This window comes from Sinohyriopsis cumingii, chromosome 2 (genome assembly GCF_028554795.1).
Source record: "Sinohyriopsis cumingii isolate HCF-2022 chromosome 2, ASM2855479v2, whole genome shotgun sequence".
In the NCBI taxonomy this organism is placed as follows: Eukaryota; Metazoa; Mollusca; class Bivalvia; order Unionida; family Unionidae; genus Sinohyriopsis; species Sinohyriopsis cumingii.
The window spans coordinates 1,646,479-1,672,643 of record NC_142962.1 but is presented as its reverse complement, the minus strand read 5'-3'; the positions used below and the strand labels follow the sequence as shown (position 1 = coordinate 1,672,643).

Here is a 26,165-nt window from a genome sequence, read left to right as displayed (position 1 = left end):
TACACACAGTCATTACACACAAAGCCATTACACACAGTCATTACACCTAGCCATTACACACAAAACCATTACACCTAGCCATTACACACAATTCCATTACACCTTGTCATTACACACAAAGCCATTACACCTTGCCATTTGGTTATGGCATTCAAGATATGGAGAGAGGAAGTTTTTAACTATGCTTTTAATAAAGCTTTGGTGATGTGATTGCTAAAATTGATAAACAGGTTGTTACAGTACTTTTTAAATTGGAAATGACCCCAAAACTTGGCATGCAAAAGGTGGAGCATAAAATATAATAATCCATACACTTTACTGTTCTGCACCAAAACAACGTGATAAGTGAATATTTATGTGACATTTTAGAAATCCTAACAGCTGATTAGTTTTTAAATTAATTTGTTCAATTATCTGATTTTAACAGAAAATCTGAAATTCACTTTAAGAAGCAATATTTGTTACTAAATTTTGGAATGATTTATTGATGTTGCTAGGACTCAAAATATAGGCAACAATTTTTTTTGTGATGCCTTTACAAAACATCATGATTGTTTGCAGACATTTTTGTTCATGCCTGGGTTGTGTTTTGGTAGGCCTGTCTGCTAAAACCTTCTCAATGTGGGGGTGGGTGGGTTTACTTTTTAGCAAATGCATATCATGAAGGAAGTACATTAGTATTTTTATGGTTAACTTTTTCTTTTATATTAGATTTTAGGTGCTGTATTGAGTAATTGTATCCTTTGATAACATTTTTATGTTGGTTTTGTTTCTCTTTTTTACTTCACTTCAGTTGGGAATTCATATTATGGATAATAAATGTACTTAATACATGTGGGAACATACTTCCTACAGACTAACTCTTATATGCCACTTGATCTCTGAGTGTTGACCTTTCCACCCCTGGATATCAGCCCACATGCAGACTGTCAGGTAAAATACTTCTTTATGAGATTTTTTGATGAACCAGTCCAAAATGATCTATCAGCTCTACCCACAAGCTACAGGAATGTAGCTAAACTGCTCAGGATCCCATGAAATGCAGGTTAAATATCAATGCAAAAAAATGCATGACATTACGCCCATTGTTTACATTTTTTTTTCAAAAGTATCCTGCCATAAAGGGTATATATTTCCAGACAGAGGCATCTTGTTACAGAACTGGTGTAAAAAAAAATGTTTAGATCAGTAGCTCTGTGTAATGCATTTGACAAGGTGATGTACAACAGGTTTACTATCTATATTAGCTGATAAGTCAAGTCAAACTGCAAAACAACAAAGATCCTGATCTACCATAACATCATCCACCTGCAGACCAGGGTATAGGTTGTTTACTAGAGTGATTACTCCTAACAAACTACACAGATCCAGATCTGATGGCGCATTATGTGACAACAGATCTGGGTCTGTGCAGTTTGCAGATGGACTGATAAGCGAGTATATATAGGAGCAGATGTGGTTAAAGTAATTGAACTAGGAGGGTGTGTTTATGGCATGGTGTTTTTGTTCAAAACAGTTTTAAGCTTTTTCATGCTGTCGCTAAGTAAGCATCATGGATAACAGCTAAAGAATGCCTTTGCTGCTTATGATACAAAATAATTACTATGATGAAAATTATCAGAATATGATGTTTACCACATTTAACACTGGTGTTTTTGTGGCTTCCATATCTCAGTGGTTTTTCATAAGAAAATTAAATTGGAATACTTCTAGACCACAGTCCAGTTTTAAATACAGCCTGCTTAAATGGTCCAAAAAACAAATTTGTCCATATTCAGTACATTTCAATTCAAGGTCCATCCCAGTAATAGAGGTGGTGTAATTATACAAGGTCCATCCCAGTAATAGAGGTGGTGTTATTATACAAGGTCCATCCCAGTAATAGAGGTGGTGTAATTATACAAGGTCCATCCCAGTAATAGAGGTGGTGTTATTATACAAGGTCCATCCCAGTAATAGAGGTGGTGTTATTATACTAGGTCCATCCCAGTAATAGAGGTGGTCTTTATAACAAGGGTATTCCTTACATGATATAAAATTTAATGTTTTTTAGAAAATATCTGATGTGAATTTTTGAAGTTTCCAGCAGGAAAATGAAGATTCCTGTTGGCATCAATGCAACATAACCGAAAAACCCCCATTTTATTATAATTTCAATTGCATCTATTACTGATAATTTCATTTAGATGTATGACTCTCTCAAAAGTTGGCAGAGGTATTACCTGCTAGGTATGTAGTATTGACCTATCACATGAACAAAGAACCTGTAGCTATAAGAATTAGTGTAAGGAATTTGTGATAGGGTATTACCATATGTACTCCCATATCAAACTGCAAACAACAGAGATCCTGGTCATTTATCTAAAGTGTACATCAGTGTAGTCACCTATCTAAAGTGCACATCAGTGTGGTCATCTATCTAAAGTGTACATCAGTGTGGTCACCTATCTAAAGTGTACATCAGTGTGGTCACCTATCTAAAGTGTACATCAGTGTGATCACCTATCTGAAGTGTACATCATTGTGGTCACCTATCTAAAGTGTACATCAGTGTGATCACCTATATAAAGTGTACATCATTGTGGTCACCTGTCTAAAGTGTACATCAGTGTGATCATCTATCTAAAGTGTACATCATTGTGGTCACCTATCTAAAGTATACATCAGTGTGATCACCTATCTAAAATGTACATCAGTGTGGTCACCTATCTAAAGTATACATCAGTGTGATCACCTATCTAAAGTGTACATCAGTGTGGTCACCTATCTAAAGTGTACATCATTGTGGTCACCTATCTAAAGTGTACATCAGTGTGATCACCTATATAAAGTGTACATCATTGTGGTCACCTGTCTAAAGTGTACATCAGTGTCTTCACCTATCTAAAGTGTACGTCAGTGTAGTCACCTGTTTAAAGTATACATCAGTGTGGTCACCTATCTAAAGTGTACATCATTGTAGTCACCTGCCTAAAGTGTACATCAGTGTGGTCACCTATCTGAAGTGTACATCAGTGTAGTCACCTATCTAAAGTGTACATCAGTGTGATCATCTATCTAAAGTGTACATCAGTGCGATCATCTATCTAAAGTGTACATCAGTGTGATCATCTATCTAAAGTGTACATCAGTGTAGTCACTATCTAAAGTGTACATCAGTGCGATCATCTATCTAAAGTGTACATCAGTGTGATCATCTATCTAAAGTGTACATCATTGTTGTCACCCATCTAAAGTATACATCAATGTAGTCACCTAATCTAAAGTGTACATCAGCGTGATCATCTATTTAAAGTGTACATCAGTGTGGTCATCTAGGCACATTTATTGATTTTAAATAAAATGTTCATTATTATTGTGAAATTAAATATTAATAACCAAATTGACCAGATTGTTGAATGCTCTATAATTTATTAATCATCACAAAACTTCCAGACAAAAATTATTGATCACATTATGGACTTGTGCAATGGCAGCCAGTTATTAAACTAAATGTGGACATCAATCAGATCGAATCATTACCAGTACAGAGTAGTATAGGATATTTTCTAACGTACACTACATTCATTGTGAGTAACTAGCACAACTTTGCATCTGGTTTCTATTGCGTCACACCTATTGGTTGACATCATCCAAAAATGTCCATGTACCAGGTGCTTGAACATTAATTATGGCATCAATAATGTCCATCCAAGGAATATTGATCTACAGGGAGTGAAATGAACTGAATAATCACCATCTAAAGATATATGTAATTAAATTCTAAAACAATTATACCCATTGCTGAAATAGTCACTGTACTGAAAGCCTCTATGACCTGCGTGACTTGTACTTTAGTTGTTTATATTCATAATCCACTGTTGAATTAACTGAAATATTTGAGAACTATTTGAAAATTATTGGAGATGTTTGTGTGCATTTAAAAGCACAAATATACATTTTAGGTATACATGCTGAGTTCTTAATTATTGCTTTCAAGGCTTGAGCCTTTAGCAATTTTGAAGGCTGTAACAATTACCTGTTATACAACAAAAAAAATTATAGAAAAAAATGAAAGAAAAGATTCTTTATTATGGATTTAGTTTTTTAAGACCCACTATGACAGTGGTAGGGACATACAGTGCTTCCCTTGACCAGTCGTCCATCCATCCCTATGTCCGTCCTTTGTACCATGGTTAAGTTTTGTGTTTCGGTCATTGCAGGCATTGAGATCCATGCTCCATGAACATTTTCCTTGTTCTTCTCAAAGTCCTGCATCTCACCTGTGGAAATACTTAGAGTCCTGCATCTCACCTGTAGGAATACTTAGACAAAAAAAAAATGTATTTTGGCCTATTTGGTGACATCATTAGATTCAACATGAAGAGATGGTTGAACTTAAATAAATTTGCTTATCACATGTTACTATCATCGGACCAAAGTTCAGGTTGTTATATAATTTTTCATTGTCTAATATCCAGACAAGCAGTTTTAATAGACAGTTTATGAAGTGTAATTTGTGTTTATATTTTTTCAGACAAACAGTTTTGAACAACTGTGTATAAACTACACCAATGAAAAACTTCACCGCTTCTTCAACCATTATGTCTTTGCCTTGGAACAGGAAACCGTAAGCTTTTTAATTATATAATTACAATTGACCCAATTTTATAATACAGTTCAATGTACTTAATATTCAGAATTTTCATGAAACAACAAAATTCTCAGGACTTAGTTATAATTAGTGAGTTCCACTCTTCAAATGTTGGTGGTAATATGTGATACTGTTTAAATACCGACATTAAAAATAGATTTCTTTACCAAAGACTAAATCATAGTAATAGTTTTTTCTGTGGAATTTTTTATCTACTAGTATTTGTCAAAATTAAATAAAACCAACACATGATGTACATTCTTATAACTTTTTTAATTTGTCAAAGATGCCATAAAAGAGTTTTGAACTCTCAGAGTTCCATTTATATAGTTTGGAAGAGAAGTGCCTCTCTCTGCGGTAAATGAAAAATGACATGAATATAATTGGAAACAGAAAATAAATGGGACTTTCATTTTGATGTTTTATGAGAGATACAAGACAGATCAGTTACATTATTATGAATGATGATGATGAAGAGAATGAGGATGTTGATTGTTATTGCTGCTATTATTATTATTATTATTATTATTATCATTATTATTATTATTTTTCAGTATCGGCAGGAAGATATCTCATTTGACCATATCACCTTCACAGACAACTCTCTGTGTGTGGAACTCATAGAAAAGGTTTGTGTCAAGTTCTGGCCCCAATTTCAGCAACATATTTCACAGTATACTTCTAGATTTTAGACTATCCTCATTTATTCTCAGGCTGTGGTGAAACAGGATAGATTTATGAAGGAAGGAAATGGACTCCTTATGAAAGGCATTTCCAGAATTTTACCAGTAAGAATGTCATGATGTTTACCAGTAAGAATGTCATTATGACAGTGTTTACCAGTAAGAATGTCATGATGACAGTGTTTACCAGTAAGAATATCATGATGACATTGTTTACCAGTAAGAATGTCATGATGACAGTGTTTACCAGCAAGAATGTCATGATGACAGTGTTTACCAGTAAGAATATCATGATGACATTGTTTACCAGTAAGAATGTCATGATGACAGTGTTTACCAGTAAGAATGTCATGATGACAGTGTTTACCAGTAAGAATGTCATGATGGCATTGTTTACCAGTAAGAATGTCATGATGACAGTGTTTACCAGTAAGAATGTCATGATGACAGTGGCGTTTGTAATAGCTGAGACATTACCATATGTCCTCGCTTACAAGTAGAGTCCAACTGCAAACTACACAGACCCAAATCTGCCATAACATAATGTACTGGCAGGTTTAAGTCTATTTAGTTTGTTAGGATTAACCAGTAGAACAAACAACACAGACCCTGATCTGCCAGTGGATTATGCAGTAGCAGATTGGGAAGGGGTTGTTCTTGTTTGCACTTGGACTTGACTTATAAGCAAGTACACACGGTATCACTGAATAACAGTAAATGATTTCTGCCATTTTATAATAGGTAGAATGTTTGGGCTAACCAGATAATCAAAGAAAGCTTCTCGATGTTCAAAAATAAAAATGGTACTTAGTGCTTGATTTTAGAATGTAATCTAGAAATATATCAAATATTTTACTGATCAGTATGATGTAGTTAATGCAGGCTTCATTGGGCTTATGGCAGTGAGCCTGCATGTGAAAATAATTTTAATTTATCATTTATTTGAACAAATGCATACCCTTGGAAAACACTGCAAAATCACGAAAAGTGATGCCCATATAAATGAATGAACTCGCATAAAGTATGCTATATCTAACAGAAAAATGTTCTTGTAATTGGGCTGTTTTTACCAACTACTGACTGTAATTAGTCAGATTTAAGTCACACCTACAACTACTGACTGTAATTAGTCAGATTTAAGTCACACCTACAACTACTGACTGTAATTAGTCAGATTTAAGTCACACCTACAACTACTGACTGTAATTAGTCAGATTTAAGTCACACGTACAACTACTGACTGTAATTAGTCAGATTAAAGTCACACCTACAACTACTGACTGTAATTAGTCAGACTAAAGTCACACCTACAACTGCTGACTGTAATTAGTCAGATTAAAGTCCATCCATCTGATATTAGGATTCTAGACTAAGTTGTCCAGGCTTTGAAATTTTTCAGATCTAGGACATGCATTTACACCTTGTTTATATTCTAGATCTCTGTGTGTATATGACCGAATCCAGGACATGCATTTACACCTTGTTTACATTCTAGATCTCTGTGTGTATATGACCGAATCCAGGACATGCATTTACACCTTGTTTATATTCTAGATCTCTGTGTGTATATGACCGAATCCAGGACATGCATTTACACCTTGTTTATATTCTAGATCTCTCTGTGTATATGACCGAATCCAGGACATGCATTTACACCTTGTTTATATTCTAGATCTCTGTGTGTATATGACCGAATCCAGGACATGCATTTACACCTTGTTTATATTCTAGATCTCTCTGTGTATATGACCGAATCCAGGACATGCATTTACACCTTGTTTATATTCTATACCTTTATGTGTATATGAGCGAATCTAGGACATGCATTTACACCTTGTTTATATTCTATACCTGTATGTGTATATGAGCGAATCTAGGACATGCATTTACACCTTGTTTATATTCTATACCTTTATGTGTATATGAGCGAATCTAGGACATGCATTTACACCTTGTTTATATTCTATACCTGTATGTGTATATGAGCGAATCTAGGACATGCATTTACACCTTGTTTATATTCTATACCTGTATGTGTATATGAGCGAGTCTAGGACATGCATTTACACCTTGTTTATATTCTATACCTTTATGTGTATATGAGCGAATCTAGGACATGCATTTACACCTTGTTTATATTCTATACCTGTATGTGTATATGACCGAATCCAGGACATGCATTTACACCTTGTTTATATTCTAGGCCTCTGGAAACTTATGTTTTTTTATAATTAAAATTTTTGTTTCAAAGAAGTTAATCCTCAACTTGAATACAATTTCTGTTTTATAAGTGAGAGGTATTTGATGCAGAATAGCATTATGATATCCATTTTGTAAATCTTGAATCCGTATTGCATGTCCAGCTATGTACTTTATTTCTTAATTTGACTTTTAGAATGGAAATTTTTTCTACTTTAATTGCAAATACTTATCAGTTCAGATAGATTTGTAGTGTCAAAAGATTTCATGTAAAAATGTAAAGTATGTTTTGTTTTTTTTAAAATTCTCCATTTTACTGTCCATCATCCAGCCATCTATTGTCAGCATTTTTTTTCTAGGGCAAAACTCCAGTATTGTGGTTAATGTTTTTTTGAGGCTTGATACACATCTTAGACTAGTGGTCCTTATGTGCTTTTTCTTTTCACAATTCATAGATTCAGTATTTTTAGTTTTAATCCATTTATTCATTCATCCATCCATCATTCACATTTTGGTTCCTGGAGCATGACTCTAAAAGTGTCCAAGATATCTCTTTGAAACTTTGTACACATATTAGACTAGTGGTGTAATAACATTGTACACATATTAGACTAGTGGTGTAATAACTTTGTACACATATTAGACTAGTGGTGTAATAACTTTGTACACATATTAGACTAGTGGTGTAATAACTTTGTACACATATTGAACTAGTGGTGTATAAACTTTGTACATTATTAGAACAGTGGTGTAAAAACTTTATACACATATTAAACTAGTGGTGTAGGTGTGTCTGGTGTTAATAACAACTCTCTACTTTCAGTATTTGAATGCTTTCCTCTGTTTATTCATCCACCATTCACGTTTCATTCCAGTACAAAAACCAAAAGCTGTTGAAGATATCTCTGTGAAGCCTGGTAAACACATCGATTAGTGGTTTAGATGAATCGAAATTCTTCATGTTTTGTCCTTCTTCCAGTCATCCACAGTTTCATTCCATGGGAAAACTCAAAACACCTTTCATGATATCTCAGTGAAAATTGGTTATACGTATTAGACGTGTCTTGTAGGTGTGACTTTGGCATTTCACATCCCATCTATTCATCAGTTACAGAGTATAACTGCATAAACCAGGCAAAACATCTATGTGCTGATTGGTATACATAACAGACTAGTGGTTCAGATGTGTTGTGTCTGTTGAGATTTTCTTAGTGTCAGTATATTTAACCACTGATATAGCCATTATCTGCTCTTTAGTTTCATTTCTTGGTGGGGATGAGGGGGGCAAAACTCCAAAGCCTTTTTAGACATCTATATGTAATTTTTCAGTTTGAATAATTTTAGTGTTTTTTGTCCATTTATCTGTTCATTAATACATCCGTCATTCAGAGTTTTATTTCAGGGGCAGATTTCCTGAACTGTTTAAGATATCTACTTTTGTTCATATTTTAGACTGATGTACATATTTCAGACTGATGTACATATATTAGACATGTATACTAGACTAATGTACATATATTAGACTAATGTACATACATGTATACTAGACTAATGTACATATATTAGACATGTATACTAGACTAATGTACATATATTAGACATGTATACTAGACTAATGTACATATATTAGACTAATGTACATCCATGTATACTAGACTAATGTACATATATTAGACTAATGTACATCCATGTATACTAGACTAATGTACATATATTAGACTAATGTACATCCATGCATACTAATGTACATATATTAGACTAATGTACATCCATGTATACTAATGTACATATATTAGACTAATGTACATCCATGCATACTAATGTACATATATTAGACTAATGTACATCCATGTATACTAATGTACATATATTAGACTAATGTACATCCATGTATACTAATGTACATCCATGTATACTAGAATAATGTACATATATTAGACTAATGTACATCCATGTGTACTAGACTAATGTACATATATTTACTAATGTACATTATGTATACTAGACTAATGTACATATATTAGACTAATGTACATTTATTACTATTATATATATATTTGAATAGTGTACTTTTGACTAATGTACATATAGTAGACTATTTGAACATATAGTAGACTATTGTACATTTATTTGACTATTGTACATGTAGTAGACAAATGATATAGATGTTCCTATTACTATTCACAGTTTCAGTTTTGTCTGTTTATTCATCCATCCATCCATCCATTCCTTCCTTCCTTCCTTTCATTTCTGGAATGATGCCTGTCACTTCACTGTATACTTAGGACATACAAATGTCCTGTATATAAAATCTGTGACAAATCCTTGTGGACATTTTGGCAGGACAGGAGATACCTGTCACTTCACTGTATACTTAGGAAATGCAAATGTCCTGTCTATAAAATCTGTGACAAATCCTTGTGGACATTTTGGCAGGGCAGGAGATGCCTGTCACTTCACTGTATACTTAGGAAATACAAATGTCCTGTCTATAAAATCTGTGACAAATCCTTGTGGACATTTTGGCAGGGCAGGAGATGCCTGTCACTTCACTTTATACTTGGGAAATACAAATGTCCTGTCTATAAAATCTGTGACAAATCCTTGTGGACATTTTGGCAGGGCAGGAGATGCCTGTCACTTCACTTTATACTTAGGAAATACAAATGTCCTGTCTATAACATCTGTGACATTTTGGCATTAGATGTAGATGACTCTGAGCTCTTTGTTATCTTTCAGCCTCCAAGGTGTATATTGAAAATCCTTGATGAAGAATGCAGATTTCCTCAGGTATTATTATTTTTTCTTCATATTTTATTCTAACTCAGTGTTTATGACAATTGAAAGTTAAGATGACCACTTTTGCATATCAGAGATTTAGTGATGGATAATTAGGATTTCCATGTCATTCTATTACAACTTTAGACTAACTATAGTGCTAATAATAAACATTGAGCAATAGAAAAAGAGTGTGTATGTATCAGCATATAACAGCATCTCTGCACAATAGTGGCTGTTTGGGGCCAAGTAAAAGTGAAAATTAGACAAATGTGGTGTTTTAATTGTGTCTATTATGATCTATTTGACAAATATCTCTTATAATATTTGCCAGACAAATAAGTTTACTATTGTCATTTATTCTTTTGTATTTGTGAACCCCAGACCAGGATCTGTGATTCTCATAGGGGCAAGGATGGTGCCCCTTTGACTACAGGGATAAAATTTACAACAATACGTGTAATCTCAGATGCCAGAAAACTAACATTTTTGTACAGTTTTAAATAATGGCTATTGCAGGGCAGAGTCAATAATACATTTTTTTAAAGTTTATTTATACTTCTGTATAAGCAAACATTTAATGTATAAGTGGTTAACATTGGTACTTTTTGCCAGACAAAATAGTGGCATGAAAAGAGACTGGAAATTTAGCAGTATGGACAGACAAAATACGGCTGTCATTTATGTCCTGTCTATGGATGGAGCATACAGTGTTACTCATGTCCATTTGTCCTATCATCCCATCCTGTCATGTCACATCCATCAAAATTTTTATTTTTTCACTCAGTAACCTTTGAAAGACTTAGTGAATTAAAATAAAATTTGGATGAGGTTTTGCTTTAACACTTTACCTCATGCAAGCACCTTTGGACGCCTCTACTCCATTTGCATGAAAGCACCTTTTGATGCCTGCTGTAAACATCAGCCATTTTGAGCAGGTTTTCATAGTGCCACCTTTGGGTAAAACCCCCTATTAGATACTACATTCATTGGTGTGAGTGACCATTATGTCAGATCACTTGGTCGCTGTTTATGCTCTGGTCGAAATCTGCTATTTAAAGTAACTGGGTCGTAGTATTCACTCTCCAAAATGGAGGTCACGGATTTCGTTCAGTACTTGAGTTTCATGATTAGAATCACAACTATGAAAGCTTCAATAACTTACGCAAAGGCTCTGATATTGATGTAGGCATCAATTAGGTTTTATAAGTTATCAAATTCAGATGATTTAGTGATGTAGACACATACAAAGAACTTGTAAATTTCAAGTATGAGAAATGGCAGGTATGGTTGGTCACGCGGCTTCACTGACATGATGGTGAATGAGTTCTCTCAAGACTTTAAAGCACATAAAACATTCTTCAGTGAAAAATAATTATACAGCTATAATGATCGGATTTTACTCTTAAATCTTTCCATACATAATATATGTGTACCAAAAATGTAAAATGGTTAAAATTGCAGTTAAAGGTAACATACACTACATTGCTTAACAGCTAACAGGCAGGCCTGTGTGTATGGAGTGGAATAGGTAACATACACTCTGTGTGTATGGAGTGGAATAGGTAACATACACTCTGTGTGTATGGAGTGGAATAGGTAACATACACTCTGTGTGTATGGAGTAGAATAGGTAACATACACTCTGTGTGTATGGAGTGGAATAGGTAACATACACTCTGTGTGTATGGAGTGGAATAGGTAACATACACTCTGTGTGTATGGAGTGGAATAGGTAACATACACTCTGTGAGGTAAAGGGTTAAGAAGACCTAGGTCTCGTTTGATTGTCACTAGTGTTCTGTAAAATGTTATTTAGTTATGGCCCCTATTTGATTTAGAACTTTGCCCTTCACTGGATTCAAATTAGATTTGGTGTATGGTTTACATTAAGATCTAGGTCAGATTTGATTTTCATAACTTTTCAGAAACAAACTTTACAGAGTTATGGCCCCTGTTTGAATTCTGAACATTGCCTTTAAATGTCTGTTCAGTAACTTGTGAAGGACTTCGTGGATTTAAATTTTTAAAAAAAATTAAAATGAGGCTTTATATGACAAAGATCTAGGTCGGGTTTATATTTGAATATTCTCAAGCAAAGGTTTATGAGTTATGGCCCCTCTTTGACTGGAACTTTGCCTTTAATTGTATTATATTGGCAGGGGTATCTGCATTGCATGGACATGATGCTAAATTAACAGTTATTATCTTTTCTTTTTCTCCCTCAGGGAACAGATAAATCATACCTGCTGAAGCAGCACACTGAATTTGAGGCTCATGAATACTACATCAAAGGGGCAGACAGACGTACGTGGGAAAAGGAATTTGGGGTCCGACATTATGCAGGAGTGGTGACATACTTTGTGGCTGGATTTTTGGATAAAAACAAAGACACCCAACAAGACCAACTGTTTGATCTCATGCACAGCTCCACCAATGTCTTTGTGCAGGACTTGACAAGATTTCAGGTATAATGAAGTACCATAATATTTTGTGGTAATCACCATTCCAGGGTACTTGAGTCATGTTGAGTAATTTTATTAAAGAGAAAAGAATGCTGTTGGGGTAGTATTGCTAGATATGGTCTCAGTCAGTCTGGACCTTAAACTGAATAATCCCTCAGTATTGTATCAGGCCAATTTGTTGTTTAGTACAGCAATATTATTTATGAATGAATTAGAATTGCAGTGTAATGATAGCAGTTTGTAATTGTTTTTAAAATTACTGTATATATTTATACATTTTGACTGAGTTGAGGTCGGTTATCATGGCAGAATAATGAATTTTATAAATTGGTGTAACTCAAATTTTTTTAAGGGGGACAGTCTGAAAAATTTGCTGCATGGGAACATAAATAAAAGTTAAGCACATACTGTGAATCTAGTGGTTATTAGTTTCATGGTTCTATTAAAATGCTACTTTTGTTTTGTACTTCATTAGTAATCACATTTTATTAGGTCTCTCAGTTCATTGTTTAGAGCAAATCACAAATCCCCCTGCCCCAAATTGGTACCCTTGATTAAAGTGGATTCACAGATTTTCTTTACAAAGCAGTAAGTAGAACGACTATATTTGTTTTTAATGGAAGTAACATTGATATTTGTCTTCATAAACCAGAACACAAAAGATTGATGCCTGAGTGGTATACTGTTTTCAGTGTTTCGGAGTTTTGGTCTTAATGTTCCTTTCAGAATCAGTTGCATATTTGTTTGGGATATTGACTCCTACATTATTTTATTTTCTGAATGCAGGATCTTCTAGGTGTAAGATTAGAGGATCTAAGTGGAAGGGCCACAATATCAAGGACAACTCGAGGAAAACCAACAGTGGGTGATACCTTCAAACATCAGTTGTCAGCCCTTGTGGATGTGCTTTCAACTACCAATCCTTGGTAAGATAGTAACAGTGTTTATAATAATTGTATTATTTGCATTTCATCAGTTTCTTACATGTGTGTCTGTGTTAAATATTTACATTTTCATGATATGGGACAGCTGTTTAATTTTGACACTCTTCATATGATACAAGGGACATAACTACTGCATTTTGTTTCTTCAAATTTTGACCAATAAAGGTTTTAGCAAATCAGATTCACATTTCAGAGTATTCTGTATAAAAGCTATTTCTGTTATGTTTTATTTGTTTGAAAAAAAAACCTTTGTGTATTTTGTTAGCACATATTCGTTGACTTAATGTCTGGATATTTGATTGGACAAAACATTTTTATCAGGCAGGTATTGACTTTTATGGACACTCATAGAATGGCATTACAATTGCTGTGCTTGCTTTAATTTGTAAGTAAATAAAATAAAATATATTATCATGCATTTTTCAAATATTGAAATATAAATGGTGCTTATTGTTATTTTTGCCTGTATTCTTGGATGGAAAACTGATACAGTAAAAGAAATGTAAGGCCACAGACCTACAAACAGTTGATGGCACAAATTATAACAATATCAGGATTAAACTTCATAGGAAAATTCAGTGGTGTTTTTTTACATTCTGACACCTAAAGCGCTCTCTGTTATGGATCACTGCCATCTCACCTCTGTCTGCGTAGGTTCGAATCTCGGATTCGGCCAATGTGGGTATGTGAGAAAGCTTGCCAATAGCTTCTCGAGGGGTGGTGGTTCTTTCCGGGGATTTCCTGGGTTCTTCCTCCACCATTAATACTGGCCGCCATGTATAGCCTATCTTGTGCTGAAAAATGGCGTTAAACCCTACAACAACAACAACAACAGCAACAACATTTCTGACACTATGATATATTCTTAGCAAAATTCTTTATATGAAAACACGGATATGTCCTTTACAGGTTTTAGATTTTATACCACAGGTATTACAAACACCACAGAGTATGCTTTCTGCATTTTGTAGAGGTGAATTTAGGCTCTATCTTTTCTGTATTTAATACTTTGCCAAATTTATGAAGCTGTTGGTAAACTTGAACAAAAATAAACATCAATATCTTGTTACAGAAATAAAACCATTGTATTTGTGTATTTTACACTGTTCATTTTAAAAATTAATACCTACCTACCTACCTTTTTTTTACAGCATGCAAATTACACAAAATAATTTAATTTTAAACATTTAGTCCAAGGCATCAGCAGCAAGCTGCTGTGTTATCATAGTCCATTTTATATGATGGTATGTTTGATGAATATGAACTATTCCTTTTATGTTTGAAATGATATTCATAGACCACTGTGAGAACACTCACTGAAGTAGAGATTTATAATCAGATGTGCCCTAATCTTTTATTATTTGACATTTTATCAACTTTTTCCGAAAATTTGATCCCAGGCATATGTAGAGATTTAAGCCCTGGATTCACTTTCGTACAAATGTGCACAAAAGTACCATTATAAAAGCAAGTAAATAAATTAATTGATTGATTGAGAGAGAGATATGAAAATGATTATTTAAGTGATCAAATAAAGAGGGAGGAAGAAAAGAGATAAACTATAAATTATTTTGATATAGCAACTTGATATAGCCTAGTGAATGGAAAAAAATGTATGGAGTAAAAAAGATAACTCCTTATCGTACTGTGTACAGGTAAGTTACTGTGTATAATATTTTATAATATTAAAACTTCCAACAGATACTATAATAAAGTTTATTCTTTACACAGTACAATTATATATATTTTACTAATTTGTAAACCTCATACAAGTAAAATTCAAGCATGACAGACAAACACAGGCAAATGATACTTCAGGCTGTTCTAGTATGATAGGATGAAAGCCCTAACATTAATGAGTTATCTGTCTTTAATGAGTTATCTGTCTTTAATGAGTTATCTGTCTTTAATAAGTTATATATCTTTTATCTATCTAAGCAGCTATTTGAACTAGTTGCACAGTGTTTAATAGAAATTCATCTATTAGAATTGATATTCATGCAAAAGATAAACATGCTGAATTGGCATAGATGTTACTGTACTTCTCAGTACATTATATTCTATCTATTAGAATTGATAATATTCACACAAAAGATAAACATGCTGAATTGGCATAGATGTTACTGTACTTCTCAGTACATTATATTCTATCTATTAGAATTGATAATATTCACACAAAAGATAAACATGCTGAATTGGCATACATGTTACTGTACTTCTCAGTACATTATATTCTATCTATTAGAATTGATATTCACACAAAAGATAAACATGCTGAATTGGCATACATGTTACTGTACTTCTCAGTACATTATATTCTATCTATTAGAATTGATATTCACACAAAAGTTAAACATGCTGAATTGGCATACATGTTACTGTACTTCTCAATACAGTAAATGGTGCTTAAAAACAATGACAAAAAAACCCAAAATAACAAATCACTTATTCACGTTGTCATTAAAGCAAAACTGCTAATGCTAAAATGCAAGCATAAGCCAAAACAAAAACATATTGAATCTTACTTAAGCAAAACGCAAATTAAATTTACAAACACAGGATGGTAAGAGGAAAACAAAAAGAATTGCATGGTGTAAGGGAAATAACTCAATATAGTACCTATGCACTAGAATATTCCTATATATAATACTGGAAAATATTAAAGCTTTATTGATTACAGTTGATTTTCACACAAAAATAGTCAGTATTCATATTACTGAGTACTTTTCTGTGTAAATTATTTGGGGCTTAAAAAAAATTCCACCATAAATCACTATTGATTTTGTTATTAAAGGAAAGCTGCCAGTGCTAAAATGCAAGCATAAGCTAAAGTAAAAACATACAGAATCATACTGAAGCAACAAACAAATTAAATTTTAATGACAAATAAACATAATTATCAATAGAAACCAAAATACTGCAAATATACACATGATCATACTATTGTTGCTTCTACAAGCAGACATGAAACTGAAAACACTTAAAATGAGGAAATAAAGATAAAAATTATATTAACCAATTGAATAATGTCACAAATAAAGATAACACATAGGCAGTTTAATAATGAGGTAATTTGTAGTAGGTCTGTGTGTATAGCTAAAAATACACAAAGCCCTTAAGTTATTTAAAGGAAATAACTCCATATGGAACATAAAATTACATTTCAGAGAGATACGCAAAATTTGTATGAATTTACACATTTAGAGTGCAGTGATGTGCAAGAACTCATGGAAATTAGTTTAAAGTCACACATATAAAAATGTATTCTGTGCAGTTTACAATTTTTATTTAACTGTTAACCCTTAAAGTGCTTGTTGCGATAAAAGTCGCATTGCCGGTGGAGGTCTCGTAGCACATTTGTCTTTTTTCAGGCGGGGAACTATTTAAATGTCTGGGTTCTTTGATTTTATATGAATGGTTGTTAAACCTAATTTGACTGACACAGTGGGCCCTTGAACTAGCATTCTTCTGTATTTTGAACTTTGCATCAAAGAAGTTTTACAAATTCTTTTTAAAATATGGACTACCTAGAAAACCCAAGTGGTTGATTCCCAATGTTGTTTCATCTTCAGTTGATGATTTTGTTTGGCATATACTGGCTGATGATAGCAATGATGACACTGACAATGATTTTAAAGTTATGAAGTATAACATATTATTGGAGCTGTGAAAGTGTTAAGGGAGATACCAATGAGTGATTTTGAACCATAAAATGATGATGAATATGAATCTGACATGCATACTCGATGGACAGAAATAGACAGTATGTGGTCAGCTTTCAGAAGTATTTCAAAATCAAATGTAGAAAAAGGCAGAAAACCAAGTCTCATTAAAAAACAGTCAATTTAAAAGTAGAGCATAATTTTCATTTCTTTTTTCAAACATTTTAACCCTGCTGTATTTTGTGCTACAGAACTATATCACCTTATAAGGGTTAAGGTAAACTTAGTAATTAAGAATCTAAAATGAAATTAAATAGTAAGGTTATATATTTGATAAAAATACTTGAACAAGTAGACTGGCTGCATTGATGAACTTAAAACCCTAACATAGCATCATGAAACAAATAAGAAATCTCATTTCAGCAAAGCGCTCATTCAAGAAAGTGAAACGTTGGCTGAGTTGATGTTAGTGACAAATATTATTTTGGAGCAGAAGTATCCCAAAGACAATATCTATGAGCTGTGGAAAATCGTATATAATAAAGAACAGTTTCCAACATGTTCAAGCTGGCTAAGCTGTCTATGCATTTTCCCATTCAGACAGCAGACTTGAAAAAGGCTTCTTAGCACAGAACAATATTCAGACAGCAGACTTGAAAAAGGCTTCTTAGCACCGAACAATATCCAGACAGCAGACTTGAAAAAGGCTTCTTAGCACAGAACAATATTCAGACAGCAGACTTGAAAAAGGCTTCTTAGCACAGAACAATATCCAGACAGCAGACTTGAAAAAGGCTTCTTAGCACAGAACAATATCCAGACAGCAGACTTGAAAAAGGCTTCTTAGCATAGAACAATATTCAGACACAGATAAGGAGCAGATTAAGTTCAGCAACAGTTGACAGATTATTATTCATACTAACGCTGAATTCTATGTAGTTATTTCCATGAGAATCGACAGAATACACCTATAGTTTTATATGCAATGCATGAAACCTAGAAGATTTCAAATTGTGTATTTTACATTTTGCACTATGTATTTGGAAAGAATAGATTCACTATCCAAAATGTTATCAAAAGCAGGCAGCTAGTGCTGAGACAGAGTATAACATTTTTAAGTCAGATAAGGGAATATGAATCAGTTTCATGTACAAAGAAAAGAAAACAAAAAAGGGTCATGTTCCACAAAATAATAAGAAGTGTAGATTGTTACATACAGGCAGCCAGACATCATATCAAAGGGAACTTAGCAAGGACAAAATCAAGGTAAACAAATTATCCAGAAAAAATACCAATTATATTTAAAAGGCACTCAAACAAAAATAAACCATTGTTTAACTGTAATTCTTAATTAATCTGTCATTTTGATTACCAGAACTACCTTTGCCTGTAAACGAAAACTAGTCGGGTGGGAAATGCCAGGAATCTGTAAAGAAAGAAAACATGCTTAAAAGTTGTATAAAAAAACAACCTTCTACAAAATATAGGTCTAATTTAGTGTGTATGTACTATACATATCATTTTGCTATCTTAGATTTTCTTATACGAAAAAATAAAGAAAAAACCTACAACACAAATCTTCTCTAGGACATACAATTCCAAGACTCTTGCTTATTTGAAGGAAAAAAACAACACCCAAAAATAACAAAAAGTGCTTGGAAATCACACCTTAATTTACTATTTTTTTTATATAAGTCCTATGCATGTATGTATTTAATACATCTCTCATGTTCAGAATTCTCCATAGTTTTTTAAGTTTTGAAAAGACAGGTGTGAATTTTCTAAATTTTTAGTCAGTAGCATGCACTCTTATTGCCAGGCAGAAAGAATTTTTCATGTGTGGCATGAGAATTCCAAATTGTTTGTAATGAAAGTATTGTTTAATTACTCAGTCTTGCTCAAATACATGTCTGTGTTGCTAATTCTATATTTCCTCATTCACACTTATTCATTATTAATTCACCTTGATTGATTAATTACTTATTCATTATTAAAAATTGATGAATTTTCCCCAGATTGTTGGCCATTTCTCAACACTACTTCACAGTTCTCAAATTAGGCAAATTTCGCCATGATTTGTTTGGGTCCATGTTTATATCTGGCTCGTCTTTGAGCATGTACAAATCACATGTTTTCAACATATTCAGGTTCTAAATGCATCGTTTTCACAGACAAAGTTCGAGTAACTATCAAAATGTTTTGATCTGGGCCCTGGTGGATCCTTGCCCAAGGATATACCATGTTAGCTGGTCTTATGGCAGGATTTGAACCTACACCTTTTCAGTTGTGAGGCGGCACTCTAACCACTGAGCCACCACCACCCTGCAGAGTGATGAAATAATCTATGTTCAATGAAGGCGGTATGAGTTCTGTCTAATAAGGAATGGAAGTCACATGCTCCAATAACAGTTATTTTGAAGTTTGGCATTCTTGTGCATTTCCATTGTAGGTATGTGCGGTGCCTTAAGCCCAACTCCAAGAAGCTGCCCAATGATTACCAGGATGATGAGGTCCTTACTCAGCTCAAGTACTCAGGCATGCTGGATGTCATACGCATCAAAAGAGAGGTAGATACTCTCAGTCTGCTCATAAATATATGGGGGGGGGAAGAGGGATGGAAGAGATTGTTAATCTTAATAATTTGATGTAGATTGGTAAGATTTTCAATTAAATTGTTTCCTTCTGTTTGTGACCAATCTTAAAAATCCTTGGCAAAAAAAATATAATCTGCTTCTGCTCCCGTCATTTTAAAGAATGTTTTTACCATTTCACTCAAAATCGGCATTGAAATTAAAGAATGTTTTTACCATTTCACTCAAAATCTGCATTGAAATTAAAGAATGTTTTTACCATTTCACTCAAAATCTGCATTGAAATTAAAGAATGTTTTTACTATTTCACTCAAAATCGGCATTGAAATTAAAGAATGTTTTTACCATTTCACTCAAAATCTGCATTGAAATTAAAGAATGTTTTTACCATTTCACTCAAAATCTGCATTGAAATTAAAGAATGTTTTTACCATTTCACTCAAAATCGGCATTGAAATTAAAGAATGTTTTTACCATTTCACTCAAAATCTGCATTGAAATTAAAGAATGTTTTTACCATTTCACTCAAAATCGGCATTGAAATTAAAGAATGTTTTTACCATTTCACTCAAAATCTGCATTGAAATTAAAGAATGTTTTTACCATTTCACTCAAAATCTGCATTGAAATTAAAGAATGTTTTTACCATTTCACTCAAAATCTGCATTGAAATTAAAGAATGTTTTTACCATTTCACTCAAAATCGGCATTGAAATTAAAGAATGTTTTTACCATTTCACTCAAAATCTGCATTGAAATTAAAGAATGTTTTTACCATTTCACTCAAAATCTGCATTGAAATTAAAGAATGTTTTTACCATCTCACTCAAAATCGGCATTTAAATTAAAGAATGTTTTTACCATTTCACTCAAAATCTGCATTGAAATTAAAGAATGTTTTTACCATCTCACTCAAAATCGGCATTTAAATTAAAGAATGTTTTTACCATTTCACTCAAAATCGGCATTTAAATTAAAGAATGTTTTTACCATTTCACTCAAAATCTGCATTGAAATTAAAGAATGTTTTTACCATTTCACTCAAAATCTGCATTGAAATTAAAGAATGTTTTTACCATTTCACTCAAAATCTGCATTGAAATTAAAGAATGTTTTTACCATCTCACTCAAAATCGGCATTTAAATTAAAGAATGTTTTTACCATTTCACTCAAAATCGGCATTTAAATTAAAGAATGTTTTTACCATTTCACTCAAAATCTGCATTGAAATTAAAGAATGTTTTTACCATTTCACTCAAAATCTGCATTGAAATTAAAGAATGTTTTTACCATTTCACTCAAAATCTGCATTGAAATTAAAGAATGTTTTTACCATTTCACTCAAAATCGGCATTTAAATTAAAGAATGTTTTTACCATTTCACTCAAAATCTGCATTGAAATTAAAGAATGTTTTTACCATCTCACTCAAAATCGGCATTTAAATTAAAGAATGTTTTTACCATTTCACTCAAAATCTGCATTGAAATTAAAGAATCTTGATTCTGCACACAGTTGATATACTGTAGAGTTATTAAAATGAATGGAACAATCCTGCTTTCAATTAGTCATATTGCACAATTAAGTTCATTTTATAAATATTATGTCTAATGAGCAGAATTGAAAAAATCTGTTAAATGCATATTTGCACATGAAATGCATGCACATTATTGTTGGACATGGTGTGTCATTATTGCTGTATCATTGTAACAGTACTGGATTTTGTATGCTATTGATGCCTTGTTGTGTTGTTATAATTCTTCCTTTTTCAGGTGGTATGCATTGAGACACTCATTAATTTTATATTTGTTGATCTGGAGTGTGTTCCATCCGGAAAAGGATTAAAGAAATCCATCATACTAGATTGGCATCTTTACCAGCAAAACTTTAAATTAAATAAAAGTTTTATTGTTGTTTTTATGTAAAAATAGTGATCCTACACATGTTTTTCTGGTATGAATGATTGCAAGATCTTTTGGGGGTATCAAAACTCATGCCTTTCAGGTTTGGACATCAGCAATACCATTGAGATTTGGCAGATGTATGATCTCTTTCCTAATCACACTATTAAAATTTGAGCTGTATGATGTTGCTTGATGTTGTGTTATGGTAAGATATGGTATGGTATAACATTAAAATATTGCCACACACTATATCAATATTACCATTGTCAAGAAGACAGCCTGTAAACTAGTTGTTGAAATGCTTAAATTGCCTTATATGGATTTCCCTGTCTTTTAAATGAAATTAATACTGTATATACTCACTTATAAGTCAAGTCAAACTGCACAAAACAAAGATCAAGATTTGCTGTGGAATAGCATGCCTGAAGAGCAGGGTCTATGTTGTTTGTTCTACTGATTACTCCTAGCAAACTGCACAAACCTTGATTAGCCAGTGCATTATGTGACAACAGATCACAGTCTGTGCAGTTGCAGTTGGACACGTCTTATAAGTGAGTATATACAGTACTAATATTGGGGTTACCAATGATGATTTTGGGTGAAAAGTTGAGGCAAATTATTAGGTACCTGCAATTTAATATTCATTGTCAATAAACACTGAGACATTTGCTGTGAATTAGGAATTCTGTCATGATTTTAAAGTTTTTTTAAGTGAATGAGATACGGAATTTAATTTTTGTAAATTTGTCTCTTTCTTTGCTAACAAGATCTTGTTTTGTTTTTAATTTCCAGGGCTACCCAGTTCATGTGCCTGTGGAGTCATTTCATGACAAATATAAATGCCTTCTTCCAAGCAAGCCTTCAGATGTTGACTCCAGACAGGAAGTTAGGAACATTCTCAACACTCTGAATCTGCCAATCCATGACTGGCAAGTTGGCAAGTCAAAGGTAGGAGTTGGTTACTTTTACCTTACTTTTGGCTGCTTGTTTGAGTATGCCAATCCAGGACTGGCAAGTTGGCAAGACAAAGGTAGGAGTTGGTTATTTTTACCTTACTTTTGGCTGCTTGTTTGAGTCTGCCAATCCAGGACTGGCAAGTTGGCAAGACAAAGGTAGGAGTTGGTTATTTTTACCTAACTTTTGGCTGCTTATTTGAGTCTGCCCATCCAGGACTGGCAAGTTGGCAAGACAAAGGTAGGAGTTGGTTATTTTTACCTAACTTTTGGCTGCTTGTTTGAGTCTGCTCATCCAGGACTGAAGTTGGTATATTTACTAACATTTGACAGCTTGTTTGATTCTGTCCATCCATGACTGGCAAGTTGGCAAGACCAGTGTAGGAGTCTGTATTTTTACCTAACAATTGACTGCTTGTTTGATTCTGTCCATCCATGACTGGCAAGTTGGCAAGACCAGCACAGGGGTCTTTATTTTTACCAAACATTTGACTGCATGTTTGAGTCTGCCCATCCATGAGTTACTATTTTTACCTAACTTTTGACTGCTTGTTTGAAAGAGGTTTTCAAATCAGAGTCAGCCAGACTAGAGACAAAGACTGTATATAAACATGCTGTGCTTAAATCTATAAGACAATCTCTTGTTTACTGACAGGGCATTGCCAGGCTAGCAGGATTCAGATGGTGCTGGAGGGGGAACACTTATATAAAATGGTGTTTTGGTTTTTCTAGGTCAAGTGTTTGTGCATACATTTATCGTTTCCACTTTTTATGTCATCAGAAGGAATCAAAACACTTAACTGTATATAGTACTAGCAGTCATGCATCTATGCAGTAGAACCTGTCTTGAAAGACCACACCTTCTGGAAAAAAACAATGGTCTCCAAAGATAGGTGGTCTCTCATAACAGGTCATAGCACTATCTAATCAATAAGTCTGTGCATGGAGATCCAGGTCTCTCAAAACAGATGGTCTCTCATAGCAGCGGTCTCTCATGATAGGTTTTACTGTATGTGTGTGTGTATATATATATATATATATATATATATATATATATATATATTTACATACATACATACAAATTCTTTTAAGACTGTTTTCTTTGCTAACAATTTGCACTTTGTCTTGCCTTCTGATAGTCTTTATAATGCCGCTGGTCCATTGTTTTATTTTTGTATTGATTACCATGAAACGTTGTAAATATTATGATTATGCATATCTGGCATTATTGCCCTTATGACTAGCAGTGTTTGACAAAATCTTGTGAAGAAGACGAGTCTCACATTTTTCAGTGGATTGCCCAGAAACATTGATACATGTTATGGACATCATCTGAATATGTGTAAAAATACAAATCACTTTGCTTCTGCAGTTGTTTTGTAGCTGTTTGTTGGAGTTGCCCTCTTTTTTTGTACTGTTTGTTGGAGTTGCCCTCCTTGTTTTGTAGCTGTTTGTTGGAGTTGCCCTCTTTGTTTTGTACTGTTTGTTGGAGTTGCTGTCTTTGTTTTGTAGCTGTTTGTTGGAGTTGCCCTCTTTTTTTTGTAGCTGTTTGTTGGAGTTGCCCTCTTTTTTTGTACTGTTTACTGGAGTTGCCCTCTTTGTTTTGTACTGTTTGTTGGAGTTGCCTTCTTTGTTTTGTAGCTGTTTGTTGGAGTTGCCCTCTTTTTTTTGTAGCTGTTTGTTGGAGTTGCTCTCTTTGTTTTGTAGCTGTTTGTTGGGGTTGCCCTCTTTTTTGTACTGTTTACTGGAGTTGCCCTCTTTGTTTTGTACTGTTTGTTGGAGTTGCCCTCTTTGTTTTGTAGATGTTTGTTGGAGTTGCCCTCTTTTTTGTTTTGTACTGTTTGATAAAATCTTATGGATGTAACTAGTCTGTGCATTTTTTATTGTTTGCCATTAAAAGTAGGTACATATCATGGTCATAATCTAAAGATGAGCATATCGACAGATCTATAATGTAACCTAACATACTTCCTGTGTACCAGATACACCATCTTCATATTTGTTTACATTTTCAAATCTTTTTAATAATATGCAGTAATATGATGCAGTAAAAACAATATCATGACAATCATAGGAATGTTTGACCTAAATTGTCAAATATATTCAACAATGACATGTCATACAAACTGAATCCTGTCATAATAAATATGGCTGCTGCTAGAAAAAGCAGAAAAACATTTACACAAGAAAAAAAATGCTTCACAGAGTTTGACCAACTTTGATGCAGTGTGCCCTGAATTAGTATTGACAAACGATTCTGTTGTGCCTTCTAGGATGGATGAAAATATGTAAACTTGAGAAACCTTGAAACAGTGGGTTTTTTTTAATCACATGCAATCAACACCATTGGAAGAAAATGCCAGCATTCTACAGTGACCCAGATTGCTATTAGATTCAAGCAAGGGAAGTAACCTATGATAAGGACTACAGCAAACACCTGACTTGTGCATTTGTTGCATAGCTCGAAATTGTGTAACTCAAAATGTTTAATTTCACTGCTTTTAATTTTCATTGAAAGCTGTGCGATTCTAATAACTTTAATACCATTAACTTGAGCTATTTATGAGTCCTAATTTATTAGTTTTAGACAAATAATTTAGTTTTAAATTTTAGTTTTCTCCAAAAATATTAAATTAAAAAAAATATCAATCCAAAAGTTGTGGGCAGTGCATTTTGACTCCAGCATCTCATGACTGAGATGACGTACTGCCTCTTCTCCACACGAGTTTTTTTTAAAACAAAATGCGTCAGTTTATGTATTTGATTGCTCCAAGTCATTATTACTGAGCCATTTAGCAATATTATGAAGTTTCTGCTGTAATATTGATTTGTTAATGGAAATTTGTTAGCCAATGGGAGTTGTCTCTCTTTCCCAGGGACCTGTTGGCCATAGGGAGTTATCTCCCTTTTCCATTTACATTTTGGACATCGAGAGTTCTCTCTCTTTCTCATTTACATATTAGCCATAGGGAGTATGTCAAGTTTGTAATTTTTACTTTTGTTCTGTGAGGTTTGGATGCTGGATGAGGTTTGGGTGTGGGATAGCAAAGTATACAGTTGTAACATACATTATTAAACAAACAGAAAACTTACTGATAAAATACAAAATATGAATTAGTCGACCATTATGAATTATACATAATTTTTTGACTGGCTAATTAATCTGTAGGCATTGTTGATAATTGCTTGATTGGCTAATTAATCTGTAGGCACTGTTGATAATTGTTTGGTTGGCTAATTAATCTGTAGGCATTGTTGTTGAGTCTTTGACTGGCTAATTCATCTGTATGCATTGTTGGTAATTCTTTGACTAATTCATCTGTAGGCATTGTTGGTAATTCTTTGATAAAAAT

At 33.4% G+C, this 26,165-nt stretch overlaps 1 protein-coding gene across 5 annotated transcripts in view; it reads left to right on the top strand.

Annotated features, from left to right (window-relative positions):
* The window catches only part of LOC149804198 (unconventional myosin heavy chain 6-like), a 294,440-nt gene that overhangs the window by 112,471 nt on the left and 155,804 nt on the right, over nt 1–26,165 (top strand). For all 5 annotated transcript variants that reach the window (XM_089937853.1, XM_089937830.1, XM_089937846.1 and 2 more), the window contains exons 8-14: nt 4,517–4,609; nt 5,188–5,262; nt 10,255–10,305; nt 12,522–12,761; nt 13,545–13,684; nt 19,814–19,931; nt 22,652–22,807. In XM_089937853.1, coding sequence (XP_089793979.1) covers nt 4,517–4,609; nt 5,188–5,262; nt 10,255–10,305; nt 12,522–12,761; nt 13,545–13,684; nt 19,814–19,931; nt 22,652–22,807 — 873 coding nt within the window. The remainder of the gene's footprint in view (nt 1–4,516; nt 4,610–5,187; nt 5,263–10,254; nt 10,306–12,521; nt 12,762–13,544; nt 13,685–19,813; nt 19,932–22,651; nt 22,808–26,165) is intronic.